This window comes from Urocitellus parryii, chromosome 3 (assembly GCF_045843805.1).
Source record: "Urocitellus parryii isolate mUroPar1 chromosome 3, mUroPar1.hap1, whole genome shotgun sequence".
NCBI lineage: Eukaryota > Metazoa > Chordata > Mammalia > Rodentia > Sciuridae > Urocitellus > Urocitellus parryii.
The window spans coordinates 136,972,820-136,990,032 of record NC_135533.1 but is presented as its reverse complement, the minus strand read 5'-3'; the positions used below and the strand labels follow the sequence as shown (position 1 = coordinate 136,990,032).

Below are 17,213 nucleotides of genomic sequence, written 5' to 3'. Positions count from 1 at the left end.
AAGGGTAGCACTCTACCAACTGAGCTACATCCCCAGCCTTGTTTTCAGTATTTCTAAGTTAATTTGTATTAGGTGTGAGTGCAGGCTCTGGGAATGGCAAATTTCTTTAGCATCTAGTATAGGCCAGGATCTCTTTCATTTCATCAACAACAGGCCCAGTGTTCCATTAGTCATTTGGCAACTGATCTGCCAGCTAATTCAAATTAAGACTTGCAACTCAGGTTATATTTTTATCATTCTTTGTTCTGGATAGCAAAAGTATACCTGCAGTGTCAAATTTGGTCCATTTTAAATAAAGAACCAAAATGAGAAGACAGGTATCAGTGTTAGTTTGCTCTTGGCGGCCAGCTAGGGAGATAGGTGTCTGAACCATGGACTGACCATGTGAGTTATTTTCAAAAGATGAACTTGAGGACTGGGATGTATGTAGCTTAGTGGCAAAGCACTCACCTCACATGCAGAAAGCCTTGGGTTCGATCCCCAGTTTAAAAAAAAGACCAATTTGTGAAGAACATGATGAGTGGGCAACATGGAGTTTGCCAGTTGGCTTGGGGACTTTGCTGTAGCCCCTGGAGTGCACTCTTATCTCTCAGGGCTACTTATTCTTAGAAATTTTGCCCCTTGGGAGGGGAAGAAAGAACCTTTTATTTGCCCTCTTCTTGCTATACCTCCCTGGTTTAGCTTCTGGAGATTCTAATATCTCCATGGGGAAGAAAATGAGAGGCTAGATTCTGTTGCGTTCCTCTCTGAATATTGGGGTTGAAAGAATCTGACCTTCCAGGCCTCAGGGATTTTACTGTCTCAGGGGAGCATAATATGACTCTGCACAAATTTAATGAGGTTCTGTGGATGCCTGACACTGAATAAAATGGCAATGCTGAGGGCAGACAAGGCCTAACTTGAATGGGTCTGCCGTGCTGGCCAGCAAGACTATACCTGAAAAAAGGAAAACTGCTAAGGGATGGGAGAGTGGAGAAAGTAACAAATGAGTGATTAATAGGACACTTCTAAAAAGTACTATTTGGCTAGAGACCCAAACGAGAAATCAGATGTGGGAATAAGAGAATATTTCAATCTTAGGGGCTGGCAGAAAAAATGGTTCCCAGACAGCAATGAATTTTGCTTTTCACAAGAGGTGCTTTCTAATAATGAGTTTTCACTATCCTCCAGGCATGTAAATTCTAAGCATTTTTCAGGTTATTTCATTCTCACAAAACAATGAGAAATACTGTCTCCATTTTCAAGTTAATTCACAGAGAGGTGAATTAACTTGCCCAGAATTAGCTAGTACATGTTGGAACTGGGACTTTAAAACCAGTGTCCAGGGGCTGGGGATGTGGCTCAAGTGGTAGTGCGCTTGCCTGGCATGCGTGAGGCCCGGGTTCGATCCTCAGCACCACATACAAACAATGGTGTTATGTCCGCCGATAACTAAAAAATAAATATTAAAATTCTTTCTCTCACTCTCTCTTTAAAAAAAAAAAAAAAGTGTCCACTTCTCAATCATTACACAAAGAATGGCAGAAAGTATACACAAATCCCTTATTCGTTATGCTCTTCAATTTCCCCATTTAAAAAATGTTTTTATTAAGCCAGGCGCGATGGTGCACACCTGTAATCCCAGTGGCTTGGGAGGCTGAAGCAAGAGGATCCTGAGTTCAAAGCCAGCCTCAGCAATCTAGCGAGGCCCTAAGCAACTTATCTGTCTCTAAATAAAATATGAAAACGGGATGGGGATGTGGCTCAGGGATTAAGCGCTCCTGGGTTCAATCCTTGGTACCAAAAAAAAAAAAAAAGTTTTTATTAGTGCATTATACTTAACACACAATAGTGGGGGTTTGTTCTGATATAATTTAGCTTGCTTCATTTCAGTCGCCAAGCTCTTCCTCTTTCCCTCCCCAACTTCCCTTTTTTTTTTTTTTTAAAGAGAGAGTGAGAGAGAGAATTTTTTTTTTTAATATTTATTTTTTAGTTCTCGGCAGACACATCTTTGTTGGTACGTGGTGCTGAGGATCGAACCCGGGTCGCACGCTATGCCAGGCGAGCGCGCTACCGCTTGAGCCACATCCCCAGCCCCCAACTTCCCTTTTTTGAAGGCAGTCGGTGGAGTTCATTCACTCAACAAATATTCACCGATGCTTACAATGTACAGTGACTGTCACCGGCGCGGGGGATACCAGTGAACAAAGCAGACGACAGCCCTGCCTTTTTAACATTCACAAGGGTGGGGCAACAGACGACATCAAAAGGAAAAGCAGAATCATAAAACTGAGGGGAAAAGGTTTTCTCACTTAAAGCAGGGGGTTGGAGTGGGGTTGAATTTAAAGGTGTGATTAGGGAATTAATTTTCACTGAAAAGGTGAGTTTTAAGGAAAAACAAAGGTGATTAGTCACTGGGATACCGTAAGCCTCAAACACCTCCCTGGTCCGCATGCGCTTTACACATGCGCGGTACTCAGAGACCCTGCCCAGAGCTCGGACGCCCCCTGACGCACCTTCTGATCCTTGCAGCCGCAGCAGACGGCGGCGAGAAGGCAAGGCCGGAAACGTCGCGTCCTCTTCTTGCCCTCCCCTCCCGGCTCACTTCCGCCTACTCCGCCCTGGTCCCCAGAACGGAAGCGCAGCGCTTTAACTAGATCTTGCTTCTGAGTCCAAACCCCAGCGTCGCCAAGATGCCGGTAAGGGTTCGAGCCCGAGTTGTGGGGACACAGTGGGTGTTGGGGAAAGCGGCGGGAAGTCGTGCGCGTGCTGAGAAAAGCGGGGGCCTGAAAAGGGGAGAGGCGAGGAACGGGACCAGTCTCTTTAGTGTTGGGGAGGCCGGGGGTGTCGGCGTGGGGGGTCGTGGGGCGCGGCAGTGTGGCCCGGCGGCCGGGCGAGGGAGGAGGCCGCCAGAGCCCTTCCCGGCCCCTTCCCTCGCCCCTCTGCTCCCCCTGAGGCCAGCTGGGACCGGAAGACTCACTGCGGCCGCGGTTAAAAAGACTACGCTTTTTCTTCTTCTTCTTCTTTTTTTTTTTTTTTTTTTTTTTGGTGGTGATGCTGGAGATTGAACCCAGGGCCTTATGCATGTTAGGCAAGCAACTGAGCTATGTCCCCAGCCCCTATTCTTCATTTTTCAAGCCCAGAGTCCAGCTTCTTTTTTCTGCCAGCGCCAGTTCCTCCTCCGCCTTAGGGGACGGATCCCGCCTGCTGCTTGTCTTCTGTCAGACCCCACTTCCCGGACTGACGTATCGCCTCCGCGTGGCGGCCACCTCCGATCCAGCTGGGTTGAGAAATCCTTCGCCTCGGGGTCGGCTTGGGTTTCCAGGTGTTTCTTTTTTCGTGTGCATGGGGATAGGAGTGAAAATTGATGATGGCCCGGTTGTCCTGCGGGTCTGACGGATTTGTAGCCATTGTGGTTTCAGTTTTGCAGGTTAGGAAAAAGGTGATTCAGTGACATGCATTACATTCAACAAACATTACTGAGCATCTGCTGCAGGCTGAACACTTCTACAGCAGCGAGTGAGGCCAACAAATCTCCACTTTTAAGGAGTTGACAGTCTAATAGGGAGACAGACAATAAAAAAAAAAATGTAAACAAATAGCGGAGTTTCAGATAGTGACAGATGCAATGGAAGAAATAGGTGGATAACAAGACAGTTACTGGTGAATGGGACGGCAGGGCTTGCTTTATGTAAGGCATACCTGTGATGAAAAGGAGCAGGCCATACTTACAGCTATGTATTTCACAAATTCCATAATTATCATTTGACTCCCGGACCAGAGCTACACACTTCATAAAGTATTCTGTTTGCTTTATTATTATTATTATTATTATTATTATTATTATTTAGTGGTTATATATAGTAATTGGGTTTCTATTTAATTCTTAATTGAACACGATGGAGTTTTATTTAGTCATAAAGAAGAACAAAGTTGGGGCTGGGGTTGTGGCTCAGTGGTAGAGCACTTGCCTAGCACGTGCAAGGTACTGGATTCCATCCTCAGCACCACATAAAAATAAATGAATAAAATAAAGATATTGTGACCAACTACAACTAAAAATAAATATTTTTTAAAAAGAAGAACAAAAGTTATATAATTTGCAGGAAAATGGATGGAACTTGAGAGCATTATATTAAGCAAAATAAGCCAGACTCAAAGTTAAGGGGAAGGGAGGAGAGAAGGGGAAAGAGGAAATACTGGGGAATGAAATAGACTAAATTATGTTATGTGCCTGTATGAATATGTCATAATGACTCCCTTCTATTATGTGTAATTATAATGCACCAATAAAAATTTTTAAATAATAAATCTCAATGTGACCTTATGAAGTAGATACCATTATTGTTTATTTTGCAGTAGAGGAGACTGAGGTCCACAGAAATTAAATAACTTTCACACTAGTGGTAAAGCAAGATTTTAAGCCAGAACTGTAAAGCTCTGGGCTCATTCCAGTTATGCATAAAGCATCCTGGATTTCTCTGTTATTTATTTTGCATCTGCTTTCTCCATTAGCCTGAAAGTTCTTTAAGAACAAGTACCACACTGGTCTTATATCAACTGTATCACTGTCCCTTGCACATAGAAGATGCTTGGTAATCATTTGGTGAATTAATGAATCTATGAATGGATATGTTGTCTTCTAAAAAGCCAGACTTCTTTAAAAAGCAAAAGTAGGAGTCAGCATTAAAATTGCTCTCACAGGTATTCTTTTTCCCTCTCCTTTAACTCACACCTCCCACTAAAGGTGGTGCATATCACTCATCATACACATTTTACAAATTTGGAAACAGGCTAAGGAAGAAAAGTGATGTTTTTGTTGAAATCATAAAGCCAGGAAGTAGCAAAACTGAAAAGGTAGTACTTGGGTCCTGGTTTAACTGGAGGGGGGGGTACCCTGATATATTCTATTTGCCTCTTTCTCTAATGAAAATATTTCCAGCAGTTATCACTGTGATGTCACTGAATACAAAATTGGAAGACATACACAGTAGCATCCTATCATACAGTATTTCTACTACAAAGATAGAAAAGGCCTAAAAAAACCCTGAGAACATAGACAATAGTAAAATGTAATTTTTTTAAATTGGGAAGTGGTTGAATACTTATTGTTTTTGTTTTTAAAATATAATTATAAATTTACAAATTTAATTTTTGACTGTGTTTAATAACTACTTGCATAATTCCTCAGAATTTAACAATTGGTTTTCAGTAAGAGCCAGCTCCAGCACTTTGCTGCTGCCATCCCTTCTTCTTTTCCTTTGGAAGAATGTATTTGTCACCCCAGTGACATTTGCTATCATTCTGTTTCTGTTTTCTTACCTGGCTTGCCACTACAGGCTTACCACTCTTCCCTCATGGACCCCGACACCAAACTCATTGGAAACATGGCCCTGTTGCCTATCAGAAGTCAGTTCAAAGGACCTGCCCCTAGAGAGAGTAAGTCTAAACCATTATTTTCAAATTTTGCTATGAAATGCCTAAACTTCTGACATTAAATCTGAGAAATTCAGAACCTAGTCCTACCTCAGATTGTTCTCTTCCTTCTGTTTGCTTGGTGGGTGTTGTATTTTTCAAGACTGAGGTTGTATGTTGCATTTAATAGGAAACTATGTTATTCTAATTTCTCTGGAATACTTTGTTGAGAGAAAATGTGCTTAATTTTGGAAACTGTTCCTGCAATCACTGTCAGTCTTTTTATTTGGGGAAGGAGGTGGGGGTAACTGGGGATTGAATTCAAGAACACTCAACCACTGAGCCACATCCCCAACCCTATTTTGTATTTTATTTAGAGACAGGGTCTCTCTGAATTACTTAGTGCCTCACTATTGCTGAGGCTGGCTTTGAACTCACTCTCCTCCTGCCTCAGCCTTTCGAGCCTCTGGGATTATAGCCGTGTGCCACTGCACCTGGCTCACTATCAGCCTTTTAAACTAATCTAATGCTGCTATCTCTGTTAAATGCCATGTCCCCATCCTTTCTCTGTCATCACAGTGGGAAAAACAAGCAACAAAAAGTATTTTAACCTCTTCCCTATCTAAATATTTTTCCTTTGTTCATTCTTCAGGATCTTCATTTTTAACACTACCTCATTCTTATATCTTTTTTTTTACTTTTTTTCAATTGGTGCATTGTAATTATACATAGCAGTGGAATTCATTATGCCATATTTGTACATGCACATAAGTGATCAGTCACATTCTCCAATACATTCCCTTTCCTTCTTCTCCTCCCTCCCCTGATCTGCTTGCTACTCTAAAATCTTTTTTTTTTTTTAATATTTATTTTTTAGTTTTCGGTGCTGAGGATTGAACCTGGGCCGCACGCATGCCAGGCGAGCGCCCTACCGCTTGAGCCACATCCCCAGCCTGCTACTCTAAAATCTTAAATATGCTCTATAACATTACTGTGTCTACTCTTTTTTATTTAGTTATTTATTTTAGTTGTAGTTGGACACAATATCTTTATTTATTTTTATGTGGTGCTGATGACTGTACCTAGCACCTCACACATTCTAGGCAAGTGCTCTACCACTGAGCCATAGCCCCAGCCCCTACTCTCTTTTATTTTTTTTAAGTGTATTTTTTTAGTTGTATGCGGACACAATATCTTTATTTTATTTTTATGTGGTGCTGAAGATTGATCCCAGTGCCTCATGTGTGCCAGGCGAGCGCTTTACCACTGAGCCACCACAGCCCATTGTATCTACTCTTTTTTGTTTGTTTGTTTTAATATTGTTTTTAGTTGTGTATAGACTTAGTGTCTGTATTTGTTTTTATGTTGTTCTAGAATGGAACCCAGTACCTCACACTTGCAAGGCAAATGCTTTTCCACTGAGCCACAAGCCCTCATTGTGTCTACTCTTGCTTTTTTTTTTTTTTTTTTTAATTTTCTCTCTTTGGTAGCTGTTTGATTTTTTTAATTTGTTTTGGGGTACTGGGAATTGAACCCAGTGCTTTGTGAATGCTAAGCATAAACTCACCCCCTGAACTACATTCCCCATCCCACGTCACTCTGCTTTTTGAAACATTTCTGCTGTTCAGAAAGCCTCATTCTGGGGCTGGGGTTATAGCTCAGTGGTGGAGCACTTGACTAGCACATGTGAGGCACTGGATTCAATCCTTAGCACACACAAATAAATAAATAAATAAATAAAGGTATTGTACTCATCTACAACTAAAAAAAAAAAAAAATTAAAAAAAAAGCCTTATTCTGTTTTCAGACAGATTCTTCTGACACATTCTGAGATGTTCTGCCAACAATATAATTTGAATTATGTTAGACATGGTTTCCCTACACCCAGCAAGGGTCTGGATTGAGTTCCACTCATGGTTTCCAAGACCATAGTTATAACTACAAGTTTTATACTGATCCCATCTCCATTCTTCTGCCAGACTATTTGACTTGACCGCCTCTTAATTTAATTCTGTTTTCAACACCAGTTTAAAGCTAAGTAAACTTAATAAATTTGGTGAGTCACCATGGTTTTTATTTGATTCTGAGAAAAAAAAGAACAGATGGAAAAAGACACAAGAAGAAGACTAATAATATAAAAAAAATTACACTGCAAAGAAAGCATAAGAATCAATGTTGGCCCAGATGTCTTGAGAAGAACACTTTCTACATGGTTACAAATACCATATAGTATATCAGAAGGTACAGTAGAACAAGGATGGAATAAATCTACCACCTTTGCAATTCTTGGGCCCTCACGGGAGATTGAGACCCTAAGAAACCAGAAATATTGAGGGGTGACCTTGTTTCTCTTCCTAAAAGGACTAGATTAATACTAAATTAGAGTGAAAGCCTGTGTTGTGAGCTAAGTAATTTAACATTAATTAATTGTGAGGCTGGGGTTCTATCCCAGTGTTAGAGCATGTATTTAGCAAGGCCCTGGATTCAATCCCTAGCATCCCACATACTCACAGATTCCTTTATATTCAGCAGATAGCTTTGGAGTGCCTTTTATATGCCAAGCACTCTTCTAGATTCTGAATCATTTTCACTTCCACCACCTCCTATCATTGTGTTTAGAAGAACTAGCTGATTGCATTCTCTGAGGAAAATTCCTTTTCCTAAGAAAATAGATTGCAGGGAATATAAGTCTAGAGTTAGAATTCCATTGAAATTCTTCAACAGAGGAATAAACAGGGATAAAGACAGCTGAACTGCAGAGAATTAAAGCTTTGAGGTTACTTTGCATTTCTGTTTGTGAGGGATAACAATCATGGACAAGAAGTATAAATAAGTGTCTTGGCATTACTGAAACCAGCTGCCGGATATCAAGACCCTGGTATTTTGACCTTTTTAAAATTAAAAAAAAAAAAAAATGGAGAACCAAAAACTGCCAGAGAAATTGTGTAATGACATCTGTCTCTGTCACAGCAGTATTTCTGTCTTTTTTCAGTCTGTAGCCTTGTCCAACAGCTTTTTCTCCGCCCCAGGGTTAGTGATTGAACCCAGGGCCTTGTGCATGCCAGGCAAGAGCTCTACCACTGAAAACTCCTAGCCCCCAAGTACATTTAAGTCATCATTTTGTGGTTTTGGGGTTTTTTTTGTTTTTGTTTTTGTTTTTTGCCTTCCTGGGGACTAAACCCAGGGGCTTGAGCTACATCCCCAGACCTTTTTTAAATTTTATTTCTTAATTTGGGCCCGGGTACCCCTAAATTGCTGAGGGTGGGCCTTGAACACAATTGTGATCCTTCTGCCTTAGCTTCCTGAGAAGTTGGGATTACAGGCATGCACTACCATGCCCAACTAAGTCATAGTTTTTATTTTTATTATTTTTATTTTTTTATTATATTTTTTAAGAGAGAGAGAATTTTTTTTAATATTTATTTTTTAGTTTTCGGTGGACACAACATCTTTGTTTATATGTGGTGCTGAGGATCAAACCCGGGTTGCACGCATGCCAGGCGAGCATGCTACCGCTTGAGCCACATCCCCAGCCCCAAGTCATAGTTTTTATAAAAAGAAAGATATATGTCTGAATCCCAACAAATTTGAAATAATTGAGTGTTTTTTCCTCTGAAACTACACTACGTAAAAATTATATTGAATACCTTTTATTTTTAAAAAAAAACTTCGTTAAAGTTAACCTATATCTCAGTCTTTTTCTATAAATGCATTGAGAGAGGCTTTGAATGATGTTCACTAAATGTTAATAGTAGTTGTTTCTATGTAGCGGGGATTTGGGGTGATAATTAAAAATATATTTTTGTATTAATTGAATTATTTTTTAAATACTTGTTTAATTGTAATTGGACATCATCATTTATATGTGGTACTGAGGATTGAACCCAGGGCCCCACATTTTTTAGGCAAGTGGTCTACCGCTGAGCCACAGTCCCAGCCCCTTAATTGAATTCTTTTTCTAATGAGTGTACATAAGTTTTACAAAAATGACCCCCCAAAAAGTTATGTACTTGTTTTTCTAGAACAAGTTTTTTAAGATAATTTCAGTAACTTCATTTTATTTTGTTCAACTTCAGGACACTTGGGACTTAAGTTTGGTGGGGGTTTCTTTATAGCTTTTTATAGGTGTTATGGTTTGCACTTGGCTGCTGATATTCTCTACCTTCCTCCCTTCCTGATTAGCAAAAGATACAGATATTGTGGATGAAGCCATCTATTACTTCAAGGCCAATGTCTTCTTCAAGAACTATGAAATTAAGGTAAATTACAGTGCTTGTAGTTTAACTTACTTTTTTGATGTGGATAATATCTACCTTGCAGTTAGGGTTGCTGTGAGGACTAAATAAAATAAAATGAGATTGTGATTTTAAAATTACAGAATAGTACCTAATGGTAGACTCTGTATAAATATTAGTTTCATTTTTTTTCCCCAAAGTGTGTATCAGGTGTTGGCAAACCATAACCTTAGGACCAAATGTGACACACAACTTCTTTTGGTAAATAAAATTTAATTGGACACAGCAGCGTACATTTGTATGCATATAGTCTGTGGTTATTTTCCTACTACAATAGCAGTTGAGTAGTTATGACAAAATCTGCACAGGCCAAAATGCAAAAAATGTTTACTATCTGACCTTTTCAGAAAAGACTTGCCAACCCCTGGTCTGGACTTATCTTTTTTATTCATCATTAATTAAGGATCTGTTATGTGCCAGCCCTATATTTGTGTAGGACCCATCCACAATCAAAAGGCCTTAAATGCTTTTTTTTTTTTTTTTTTTTTTTTTTTTGGTACTGGGGATTGAACACAGGGATGCTTTGCCATTGAGCTACATCCCCAGCTCCATTTTTAATTTTTTTTTTTTTTTTTTTTTTCAGACAGGGTCTTATTAAGTTGCTTAGGGCCTCACTAAGTTTCTGGCCTCCCTAGTCACTTGAGATTACAAGCATGTGCCACTAGACACAGCCTTATTATTTTTTTATATACAGGTTGAGCATTTCAGATTTGGGGTTTTTAGATTAGGAATGCTCAACTGGTAAAGTCTGCAAATACTACAAAATTCCAAACACTCCAGAATATGAAACGCTTTTCTGGGCCCAAACATTTTTGATAAAGGACGCTTAACTTGGGTTTTTGTGTCATAGACTTGATATTGAGAAGTAAAGAAACTTGAATAACCCTCGCCTGCTTTCCTGACCCCTCTTCTCTCCTTTTCTGCTCTCACTTCCCATGAAGAGGATGGTCAAGGAAAAGGTAGACAGGAGTAGAAGAAAAGGAGAGGGGAAATTTTTAAAAATTTTATAGCTGGGCTTGATGGTACATGGTAATCCCAGACACTCAGGTGACTGAGGCAGGAGGATTACAGATTTGAGGCCAGCCTGGGGAACTTAGACCCTGTCTCAAAAATGAAATAGAAAAGGCTAGGATGTAGCTCAGTGGTAGGGGGCCCTGGGTTTAATCCCCAATACAGGGGCAAGAGTCGGAGGCAGGGACAGTTCCTGAGCAAGTTACAAAAAATGGTGAGGAATTTTCCTGGTAGTGTCCTAAAATATGTAACTTTAACCTCTTGCCAAACTTTTACTTTTAGAATCAAACAGGATATGGAATCTTTTATGGGCTCTTGATCTACATACAAATTGTCTGAACATCCTGTGATATTGACGATGTATTTTCAATATCTAATGCACGTCTAAGTATTGTATTTTTACAAGGTGTGAATAAATATTGTAATTCTGCCACATTTTGCATATTTCATCATCAAATATACAGTCTTAAAAAAAAGGGAAATATATAGCTTTAGTTTTGTTGTTGTTTTAATAAATCTTTGTGAAGTTGGGCCTACGGTACATGCCACATTTGATCAATAGCTGTTGTCTTCACATTTTCTTCTCATTTAGGTCAAGATGTTAGGCTTCTGGAGTTCTTCAAGAACATGTCAGATGTGAAATAATTGCTTCCTTCTTTTGAGTAATGAGTGTTTCTGTCCTCGGCAGAAATCCTCAAGTGAAAGGCTTTTAAATAATTAGCCAGCCATATGGTGTGCCTCAGGTTTTCCAGGCAGCTTTGTTAATCCTCCTTCCTACGCAGAGTGAGGGGCTGTTGGCACAGCTCCTCAGGAACCTAGGCCGTCAGCCGTAGCAGCTGAGAAAAACAAGGGTAGCCCCACAGCTCAGGATGGAAGCCAGTGGCTCCTGCCCAAGGGAGTTTGAAAGACCATGCATGTATTTGGAAAATGACACTTTTTGATGCTATGGTAACTATATTGTCAGGATTTTCAGTAGGTAATCAAAAGGCAAAGGCTGTATATACATGGTTGTTATGGTTTTTTTGTTGTTTTAATGAAGATTTTGTTTTCCCCCCATAGAATGAAGCTGATAGGACCTTGATATATATCACCCTCTACATTTCTGAGTGTCTAAAGAAACTCCAAAAGGTAATTAAACTTGGGTAATCATATTTCCTCTGACTTAGAGCATTTATTTAAGAGGAAAATCTGAATGTAGTTCTTCGAATTCATAATGTGGTTGACTATCATACCCCCCCCCCAAAAAAAAAAAAAGATAGTGGTGATTTCAAAAGGCTTTGCACGTGAAAGACAAAAATCTTGACAAAGAATTTCGCTTGGCTCAGGAGTTCTTGACCCTGGAGTCCAAGAATAGAATCCAAAGGTCTGTGAGGTTAAGTGGCAAAAATTTCATTTTTCTTTCCTATAACTAAAATTTAGCATTTATTTTAGTTATTAACATAGGCTGTCCACAGTAGTATTAGCAATGCCTATGACTTTTTCTTCTATAGAATTCATGATATTTTCATATTATATTGGTGTTGAAGATATTTCAAAGTTTATCTCACTCATCTTAGCTATTAGTTCTTACTGTTTTGTGCACTTTTTAAAAATGTGTGATTTTAGCCAGGCACAGTGGTGCACATCTATAATCCCAGCGTCTGGGGAGGCTGAGACGGGAGAATTGGGAGTTCAAAGCCAGCCTCAGCAATGGCAAGGCGCTAAGCAACCCAGTAAGAACCTGTCTCTAAATGAAACACTAAATAGGGATGGAGATGTGGCTCAGTGGTTGAGTACCCCTGAGTTCAGTCTCTGGTACCAAAAATTAAAAAAAAAAAAAGAGAGAGAGAGATTTTTAGATATTTTATTGTGTTTCATTATAATTGTTTTCTCTTGAAGCTGGGCATAGTAGCACAAGCCTTTAATTCTAGCAGCTGCGGAGGCTGAGGCAGGAGGATCACAAGTTCAAGGCCAGCCTCAGCAGTTTAGTGAGGCACTAAGCAACTTAGACTCTGTCTCAAAATAAAAAATAAAAAGGGCTGGAGATGTGATTCAGTGGTTAAATGCCTCTGGGTTCCATCTTTGGTACCAAATTAATAATAATAATAATAATAATTGGTTTCTCTTATGTTAATTATGTTACTTTGTTTTGTTCATTTGAAACATTTCTCTGAGAAGGGGCCCACAGGATTTACCAGACTACAAAAGACACAAAAAACATTATGCCCCTCCCTTAGCTGCTTAAACTAAAAAAATTATAGTTTGGACATTATTATCCTATTCCTTCTTAAATGTGTGTGTGATTTTGTTATTGTTTTTAGTGCAATTCCAAAAGCCAAGGTGAGAAAGAAATGTATACCCTGGGAATCACTAATTTTCCCATTCCTGGAGAGCCTGGTTTTCCACTTAATGCGATTTATGCCAAACCTGCGAACAAACAGGAAGACGGTAAGAACAGGATCTCTGTCCTATCTATGTGAAGGTTTTCTCTGACATTCTTCCTTCCTCCTTCTCTTGCCTTTATCAGTATACAGATTAAGAGTGGACTCATTGGGACTTACATTATCTTTTATTTTAGTTGCAGATGGACACACTACCTTTATTTTATTTATTTTTATGTGGTGTCAAGGCTCGAACCCAGTGCCTCACATGTGCTAGGCAAGTGCTGTACCACTAAACTACAACCCCAGGCCATCTTTTTTTTTTTTTTTTTTTTTAAGATACTGGCAAAATCGGCTGGGGATGTGGCTCAAGTGGTAGCATGCCTACCTGGTATGCGTGAGGCACTGGGTTCGATCCTCAACACCCATAAAATAAAATAAAGATATTGTGTCCACCTAAAACTAAAAAAATAAATATAAAAAAAAATAAGATACTGGCAATTGAACTCAGGGGTCACTCAACCACTGAGCCACATCCCTGGCCCTATTTTGTGTTTTATTTAGAGACAGGGTCTCACTGAGTTACTTAACAACCTCACTTTTACTAAGGCTGGCTTTGAACTCAAGATCCTCTTGCCTCAGCCTCCCAAGCCACTGGGATTACAAGCATGTGCCACCAAGCCTGGCTCCTAGCCCATCTTTTATTTATTTTTTCATTTAATTTTTTACAGTACTAAAAGTGAACCCAGCAGTGCTTTATCACTGAGCTATACCCCCAGCCTTTTCTCTTTTTTATTTTGACACAGGGTCTTGCTAAGTTGCCTAGGCTGTCCTCAGACTTGCAATCCTTCTGGCTCAGCTTCCTAAGTAGTGGGGTTACAGGCATGTGCCACTGAACTCAGCATAAGTACATTATCTTATAAGTAACTTTCACAAAAAAAATTCTTGCCAACAAATATGACATACAGAGAATCTTTTGAGCCAAAATTAATACAGTTACAAAGCCATTTGAACTGTCATTTATTTTTCTTATCTCATATTGAATGTATAGAAATATATTGCTGCTGGGCGCAGTGGCGCACACCTGTAGTCCCAGCATCTTGGGAGTCTGAGGCAGGAGGATTGTGAGTTCAAAGCCAGCCTCAGTAACTTGGTGAGGCCCTAAGCAGCTCAGTGAGACCCTGTCTCTAAATAAGATATAAAAAAGGGCTGAGGATGTGGCTCAGTGGTAAACCATCTCTGGGTTCAGTCCCTGGTAACAGAAAGAAAGGAAGGAGGGAAGGAGGGAGGGAGAAAGGAAAAAAAAGGGAAGGAAAAGAATATATTGCCAGAGTTGATATCTAGACCAGTGGCCAATACATTTGGGCATATTTTCAAATACTTTTTTAAATTCTGAGGGCTGGGACTGAAGCTTAGTGGTGGAGCATTTGCCTAGCATGTACATGGCTGTGGGTTCAATCCCCAGCACCACACACTCACACAAAAATTACAGCCCAGTTTTAAATTCTTTTTTAGAAGTCATGCGAGCCTACCTACAGCAGCTAAGGCAAGAGACTGGACTGAGACTTTGTGAGAAAGTTTTTGACCCTCAGAATGATAAACCCAGCAAGGTAGGACCCTATTTTTGCCTGTTTCATTGGTAAATCACCTTTTACCTCTGCTGAACACACTAAAGTCTTCCATTGCAAGAACACTTAATTTTTGTGTTGCTGAAGTATGTACTTGGTACATAATAGTTGACTAAATCACAACAATGAATTGCATCTAATAAGGAAGTTTTAGTTGTGTGTTCTTACGTTGGGGCATTGTAAACCCACAGAACAGGTTTGATTTGTCTGATATCTTGGATATATAGTCACCTCTCAGTACCTTCAGGGACCACAATCTGTGCCTGTTCAGGTCCCTTATGTATACAATAGCATAATATTTGCATATTATCTATGCACTCCTCCTGTATGCTTTAAATCATCTCTGGGTTATTTATAATCCCTAATAAAATATAAATGTTATATAAGTAGCCGATATACTCTGTTGCTTAGGGAAAGTGACAAAGGAAAAAGTCTAATATGTTCAGTATAGGTATAGTTTTTTTCCCCTAATATTTTCTATCCATGGTTGGTTGAATCCTTGGATGCAGAATCCACGATATCAAATTGATATACTTCATCATATTTTGAGTGACCAGGAAAGTTTACATGTGCCTTTAAGGAATTTATAATGTAAGAGATACTGGACCAATATTAAATTTTATTATTTAATTAATTTGAATTCTGACTTACCTTGAAATTGCACTGTCATGTGTCCATTCTGTCTTGTCTTCCCTTGTTAGTGGTGGACTTGCTTTGTGAAGAGACAGTTCATGAACAAGAGTCTTTCAGGACCTGGGCAATGAAGGGCGCCTGGGCAGCCAGTCTCCAGCACCTTGGGCAGCATTTCACAGCAAGATGTATTCGACCCTTTGCCTTTATCTCTTAAAGTTTTATACAGAAGCAAGAAGAGAGCATGACTCTACTTGAAAAGCTCTTGATCAAGAATTTGGGGGTTGGGGGTGAGTTGTTGAAGGATAACTTGAAATTTTATGCAGTATTAAGCTGGTGCTTAATAAGAATGAATAATAAAGAACTTTTTAACGTTTCATGTCAGAAAAACTTTATTGCTTATCTTTGACATTCAATTAAAAATTTTTTGAGATAAAATTCATGTTCCATACTCTTCACCCTTTTAAAGTATATACAATTTAGAGGCTTTTAGTATATACCTAAAGTTTTGCACCCATTGCCACTAACTCCAGATCATTTCATCACCCCAAAAAGATGTACCTGTACTTTTTATCCATCACCCTCCCTCATTTCTGCCCAACCACTCTTCCTACCCTCCACCAGAAGTAATCTACTTAGTCTCTAGATTTGCTTATTCTGAATGTTTCATATAAATGGAGTCATACAATATGTGGCCTTTTTAATTTTTTTTTAGTTATAGTTGGACATGATGCCTTTATTTTATTTATTTATTTTTATGTGGTGCTAAAGATTGAACCCAGTGCCTCACACATGCTAGGTGAGTGCTTTACCACTCAGCCCCAGTCCCAGCCCCAATATATGACCTTTTGTGTCTGGTTTCTTTCACAGCATGTTTTCAAAGTTAACCTGTGCTATAACATGTATCAATACTTCTTTTTGCTTCATTTTTTTTTTCCTTTCTGTGTGTGTGTATGAGAGAGATGTACATAACACAGTATGTATAGAGTCACTGCTTACATCTACAGTGTTGTACAACTAGCACAGGATATTTTCAAAACTTTCATTGCATAAAATGGAAACTATAACCATTAGGCCTCTCATGACCTCTGATTTACTTTTGGTCTCTGAATTTACCTGTTGAGGGTAACACTCATGTAAGAGGAATCAAACATTTACCCTTTTGTATCTGCCTGCCTTAACTTAGCATAATGTCTTCAAAGTTTACCCATGTTGAGAATATAATAGGATTCCATTCCTTTCTATGGCTCAGTAATATTCCATTGTGAGGATAGAACACATTGTGTTTATCCATCAGTGCCTGAACAGTTGCTTTGTATCCATTTTTTGGCTATTTATAACTTCTGCCAAAACATTCATGTATAAATTTTTATATGGACATGTTAATTTCTCTTTGATTATGGCCCTAGGAGTGGAATTGCTGAGTCATAACTATGTTTGACTTTCTTAAGAACTGCCAGACCGTTTTTCCATAGCAGCTGCGCTATTTTGCATTTCCCACATCCTCACTGACACTTGTTCCTTCCTACCCCAGTGGATGTGAAATAAAATCTCATTGTTTTTTTTTTAATATGTCTTTAGATATTGTTAGACCTTTATACATTTATTTATACGTGGTGCTGAGAATCGAACCCAATGCCTTACACATGCTAGGCAAGTGCTCTACCACTGAGCCACAACCCCAGTCCCTCATTGTGGTTTTTATTTATTTATTTTGTAGTTGTAGTTGGACTCAATGCCTTTATTTTACTTATTTTTATGTGGTGCTGGGGATTGAACCCAGAGCCTCACGCATGGTAGGCAAGCACTCTACCGCTGAGCCACAACCCCAATCCCTTCATTGTGGTTTTGATTTGTATGTAATGATTAATAATGAAAATTTTTTCATGTGAATA

General features: G+C 39.2%; 1 protein-coding gene across 1 annotated transcript; it reads left to right on the top strand.

Annotated features, from left to right (window-relative positions):
- The first annotated feature begins 2,539 nt into the window (after window positions 1–2,539).
- On the top strand, window positions 2,540–15,524 carry Arpc3 (actin related protein 2/3 complex subunit 3). The gene is made up of 7 exons (XM_026386070.2): window positions 2,540–2,678; window positions 5,319–5,418; window positions 9,577–9,653; window positions 11,760–11,828; window positions 13,001–13,127; window positions 14,576–14,670; window positions 15,390–15,524. The coding sequence occupies exons 1-7, from the start codon at window positions 2,673–2,675 to the stop codon at window positions 15,450–15,452; spliced, it is 537 nt and encodes a 178-aa protein (XP_026241855.2). The 5' UTR covers window positions 2,540–2,672; the 3' UTR covers window positions 15,453–15,524.
- Window positions 15,525–17,213: the final 1,689 nt, after the last annotated feature.

What these genes read in the sequence shown, in the direction of transcription:
- Arpc3 (XM_026386070.2), top strand. An exon ending in TCAAGAACTATGAAATTAAG is followed by an intron (nt 9,654 to 11,759) that starts GTAAATTACAGT and finishes TTCCCCCCATAG; the next exon opens with AATGAAGCTGATAGGACCTT. An exon ending in GTCTAAAGAAACTCCAAAAG is followed by an intron (nt 11,829 to 13,000) that starts GTAATTAAACTT and finishes TATTGTTTTTAG; the next exon opens with TGCAATTCCAAAAGCCAAGG.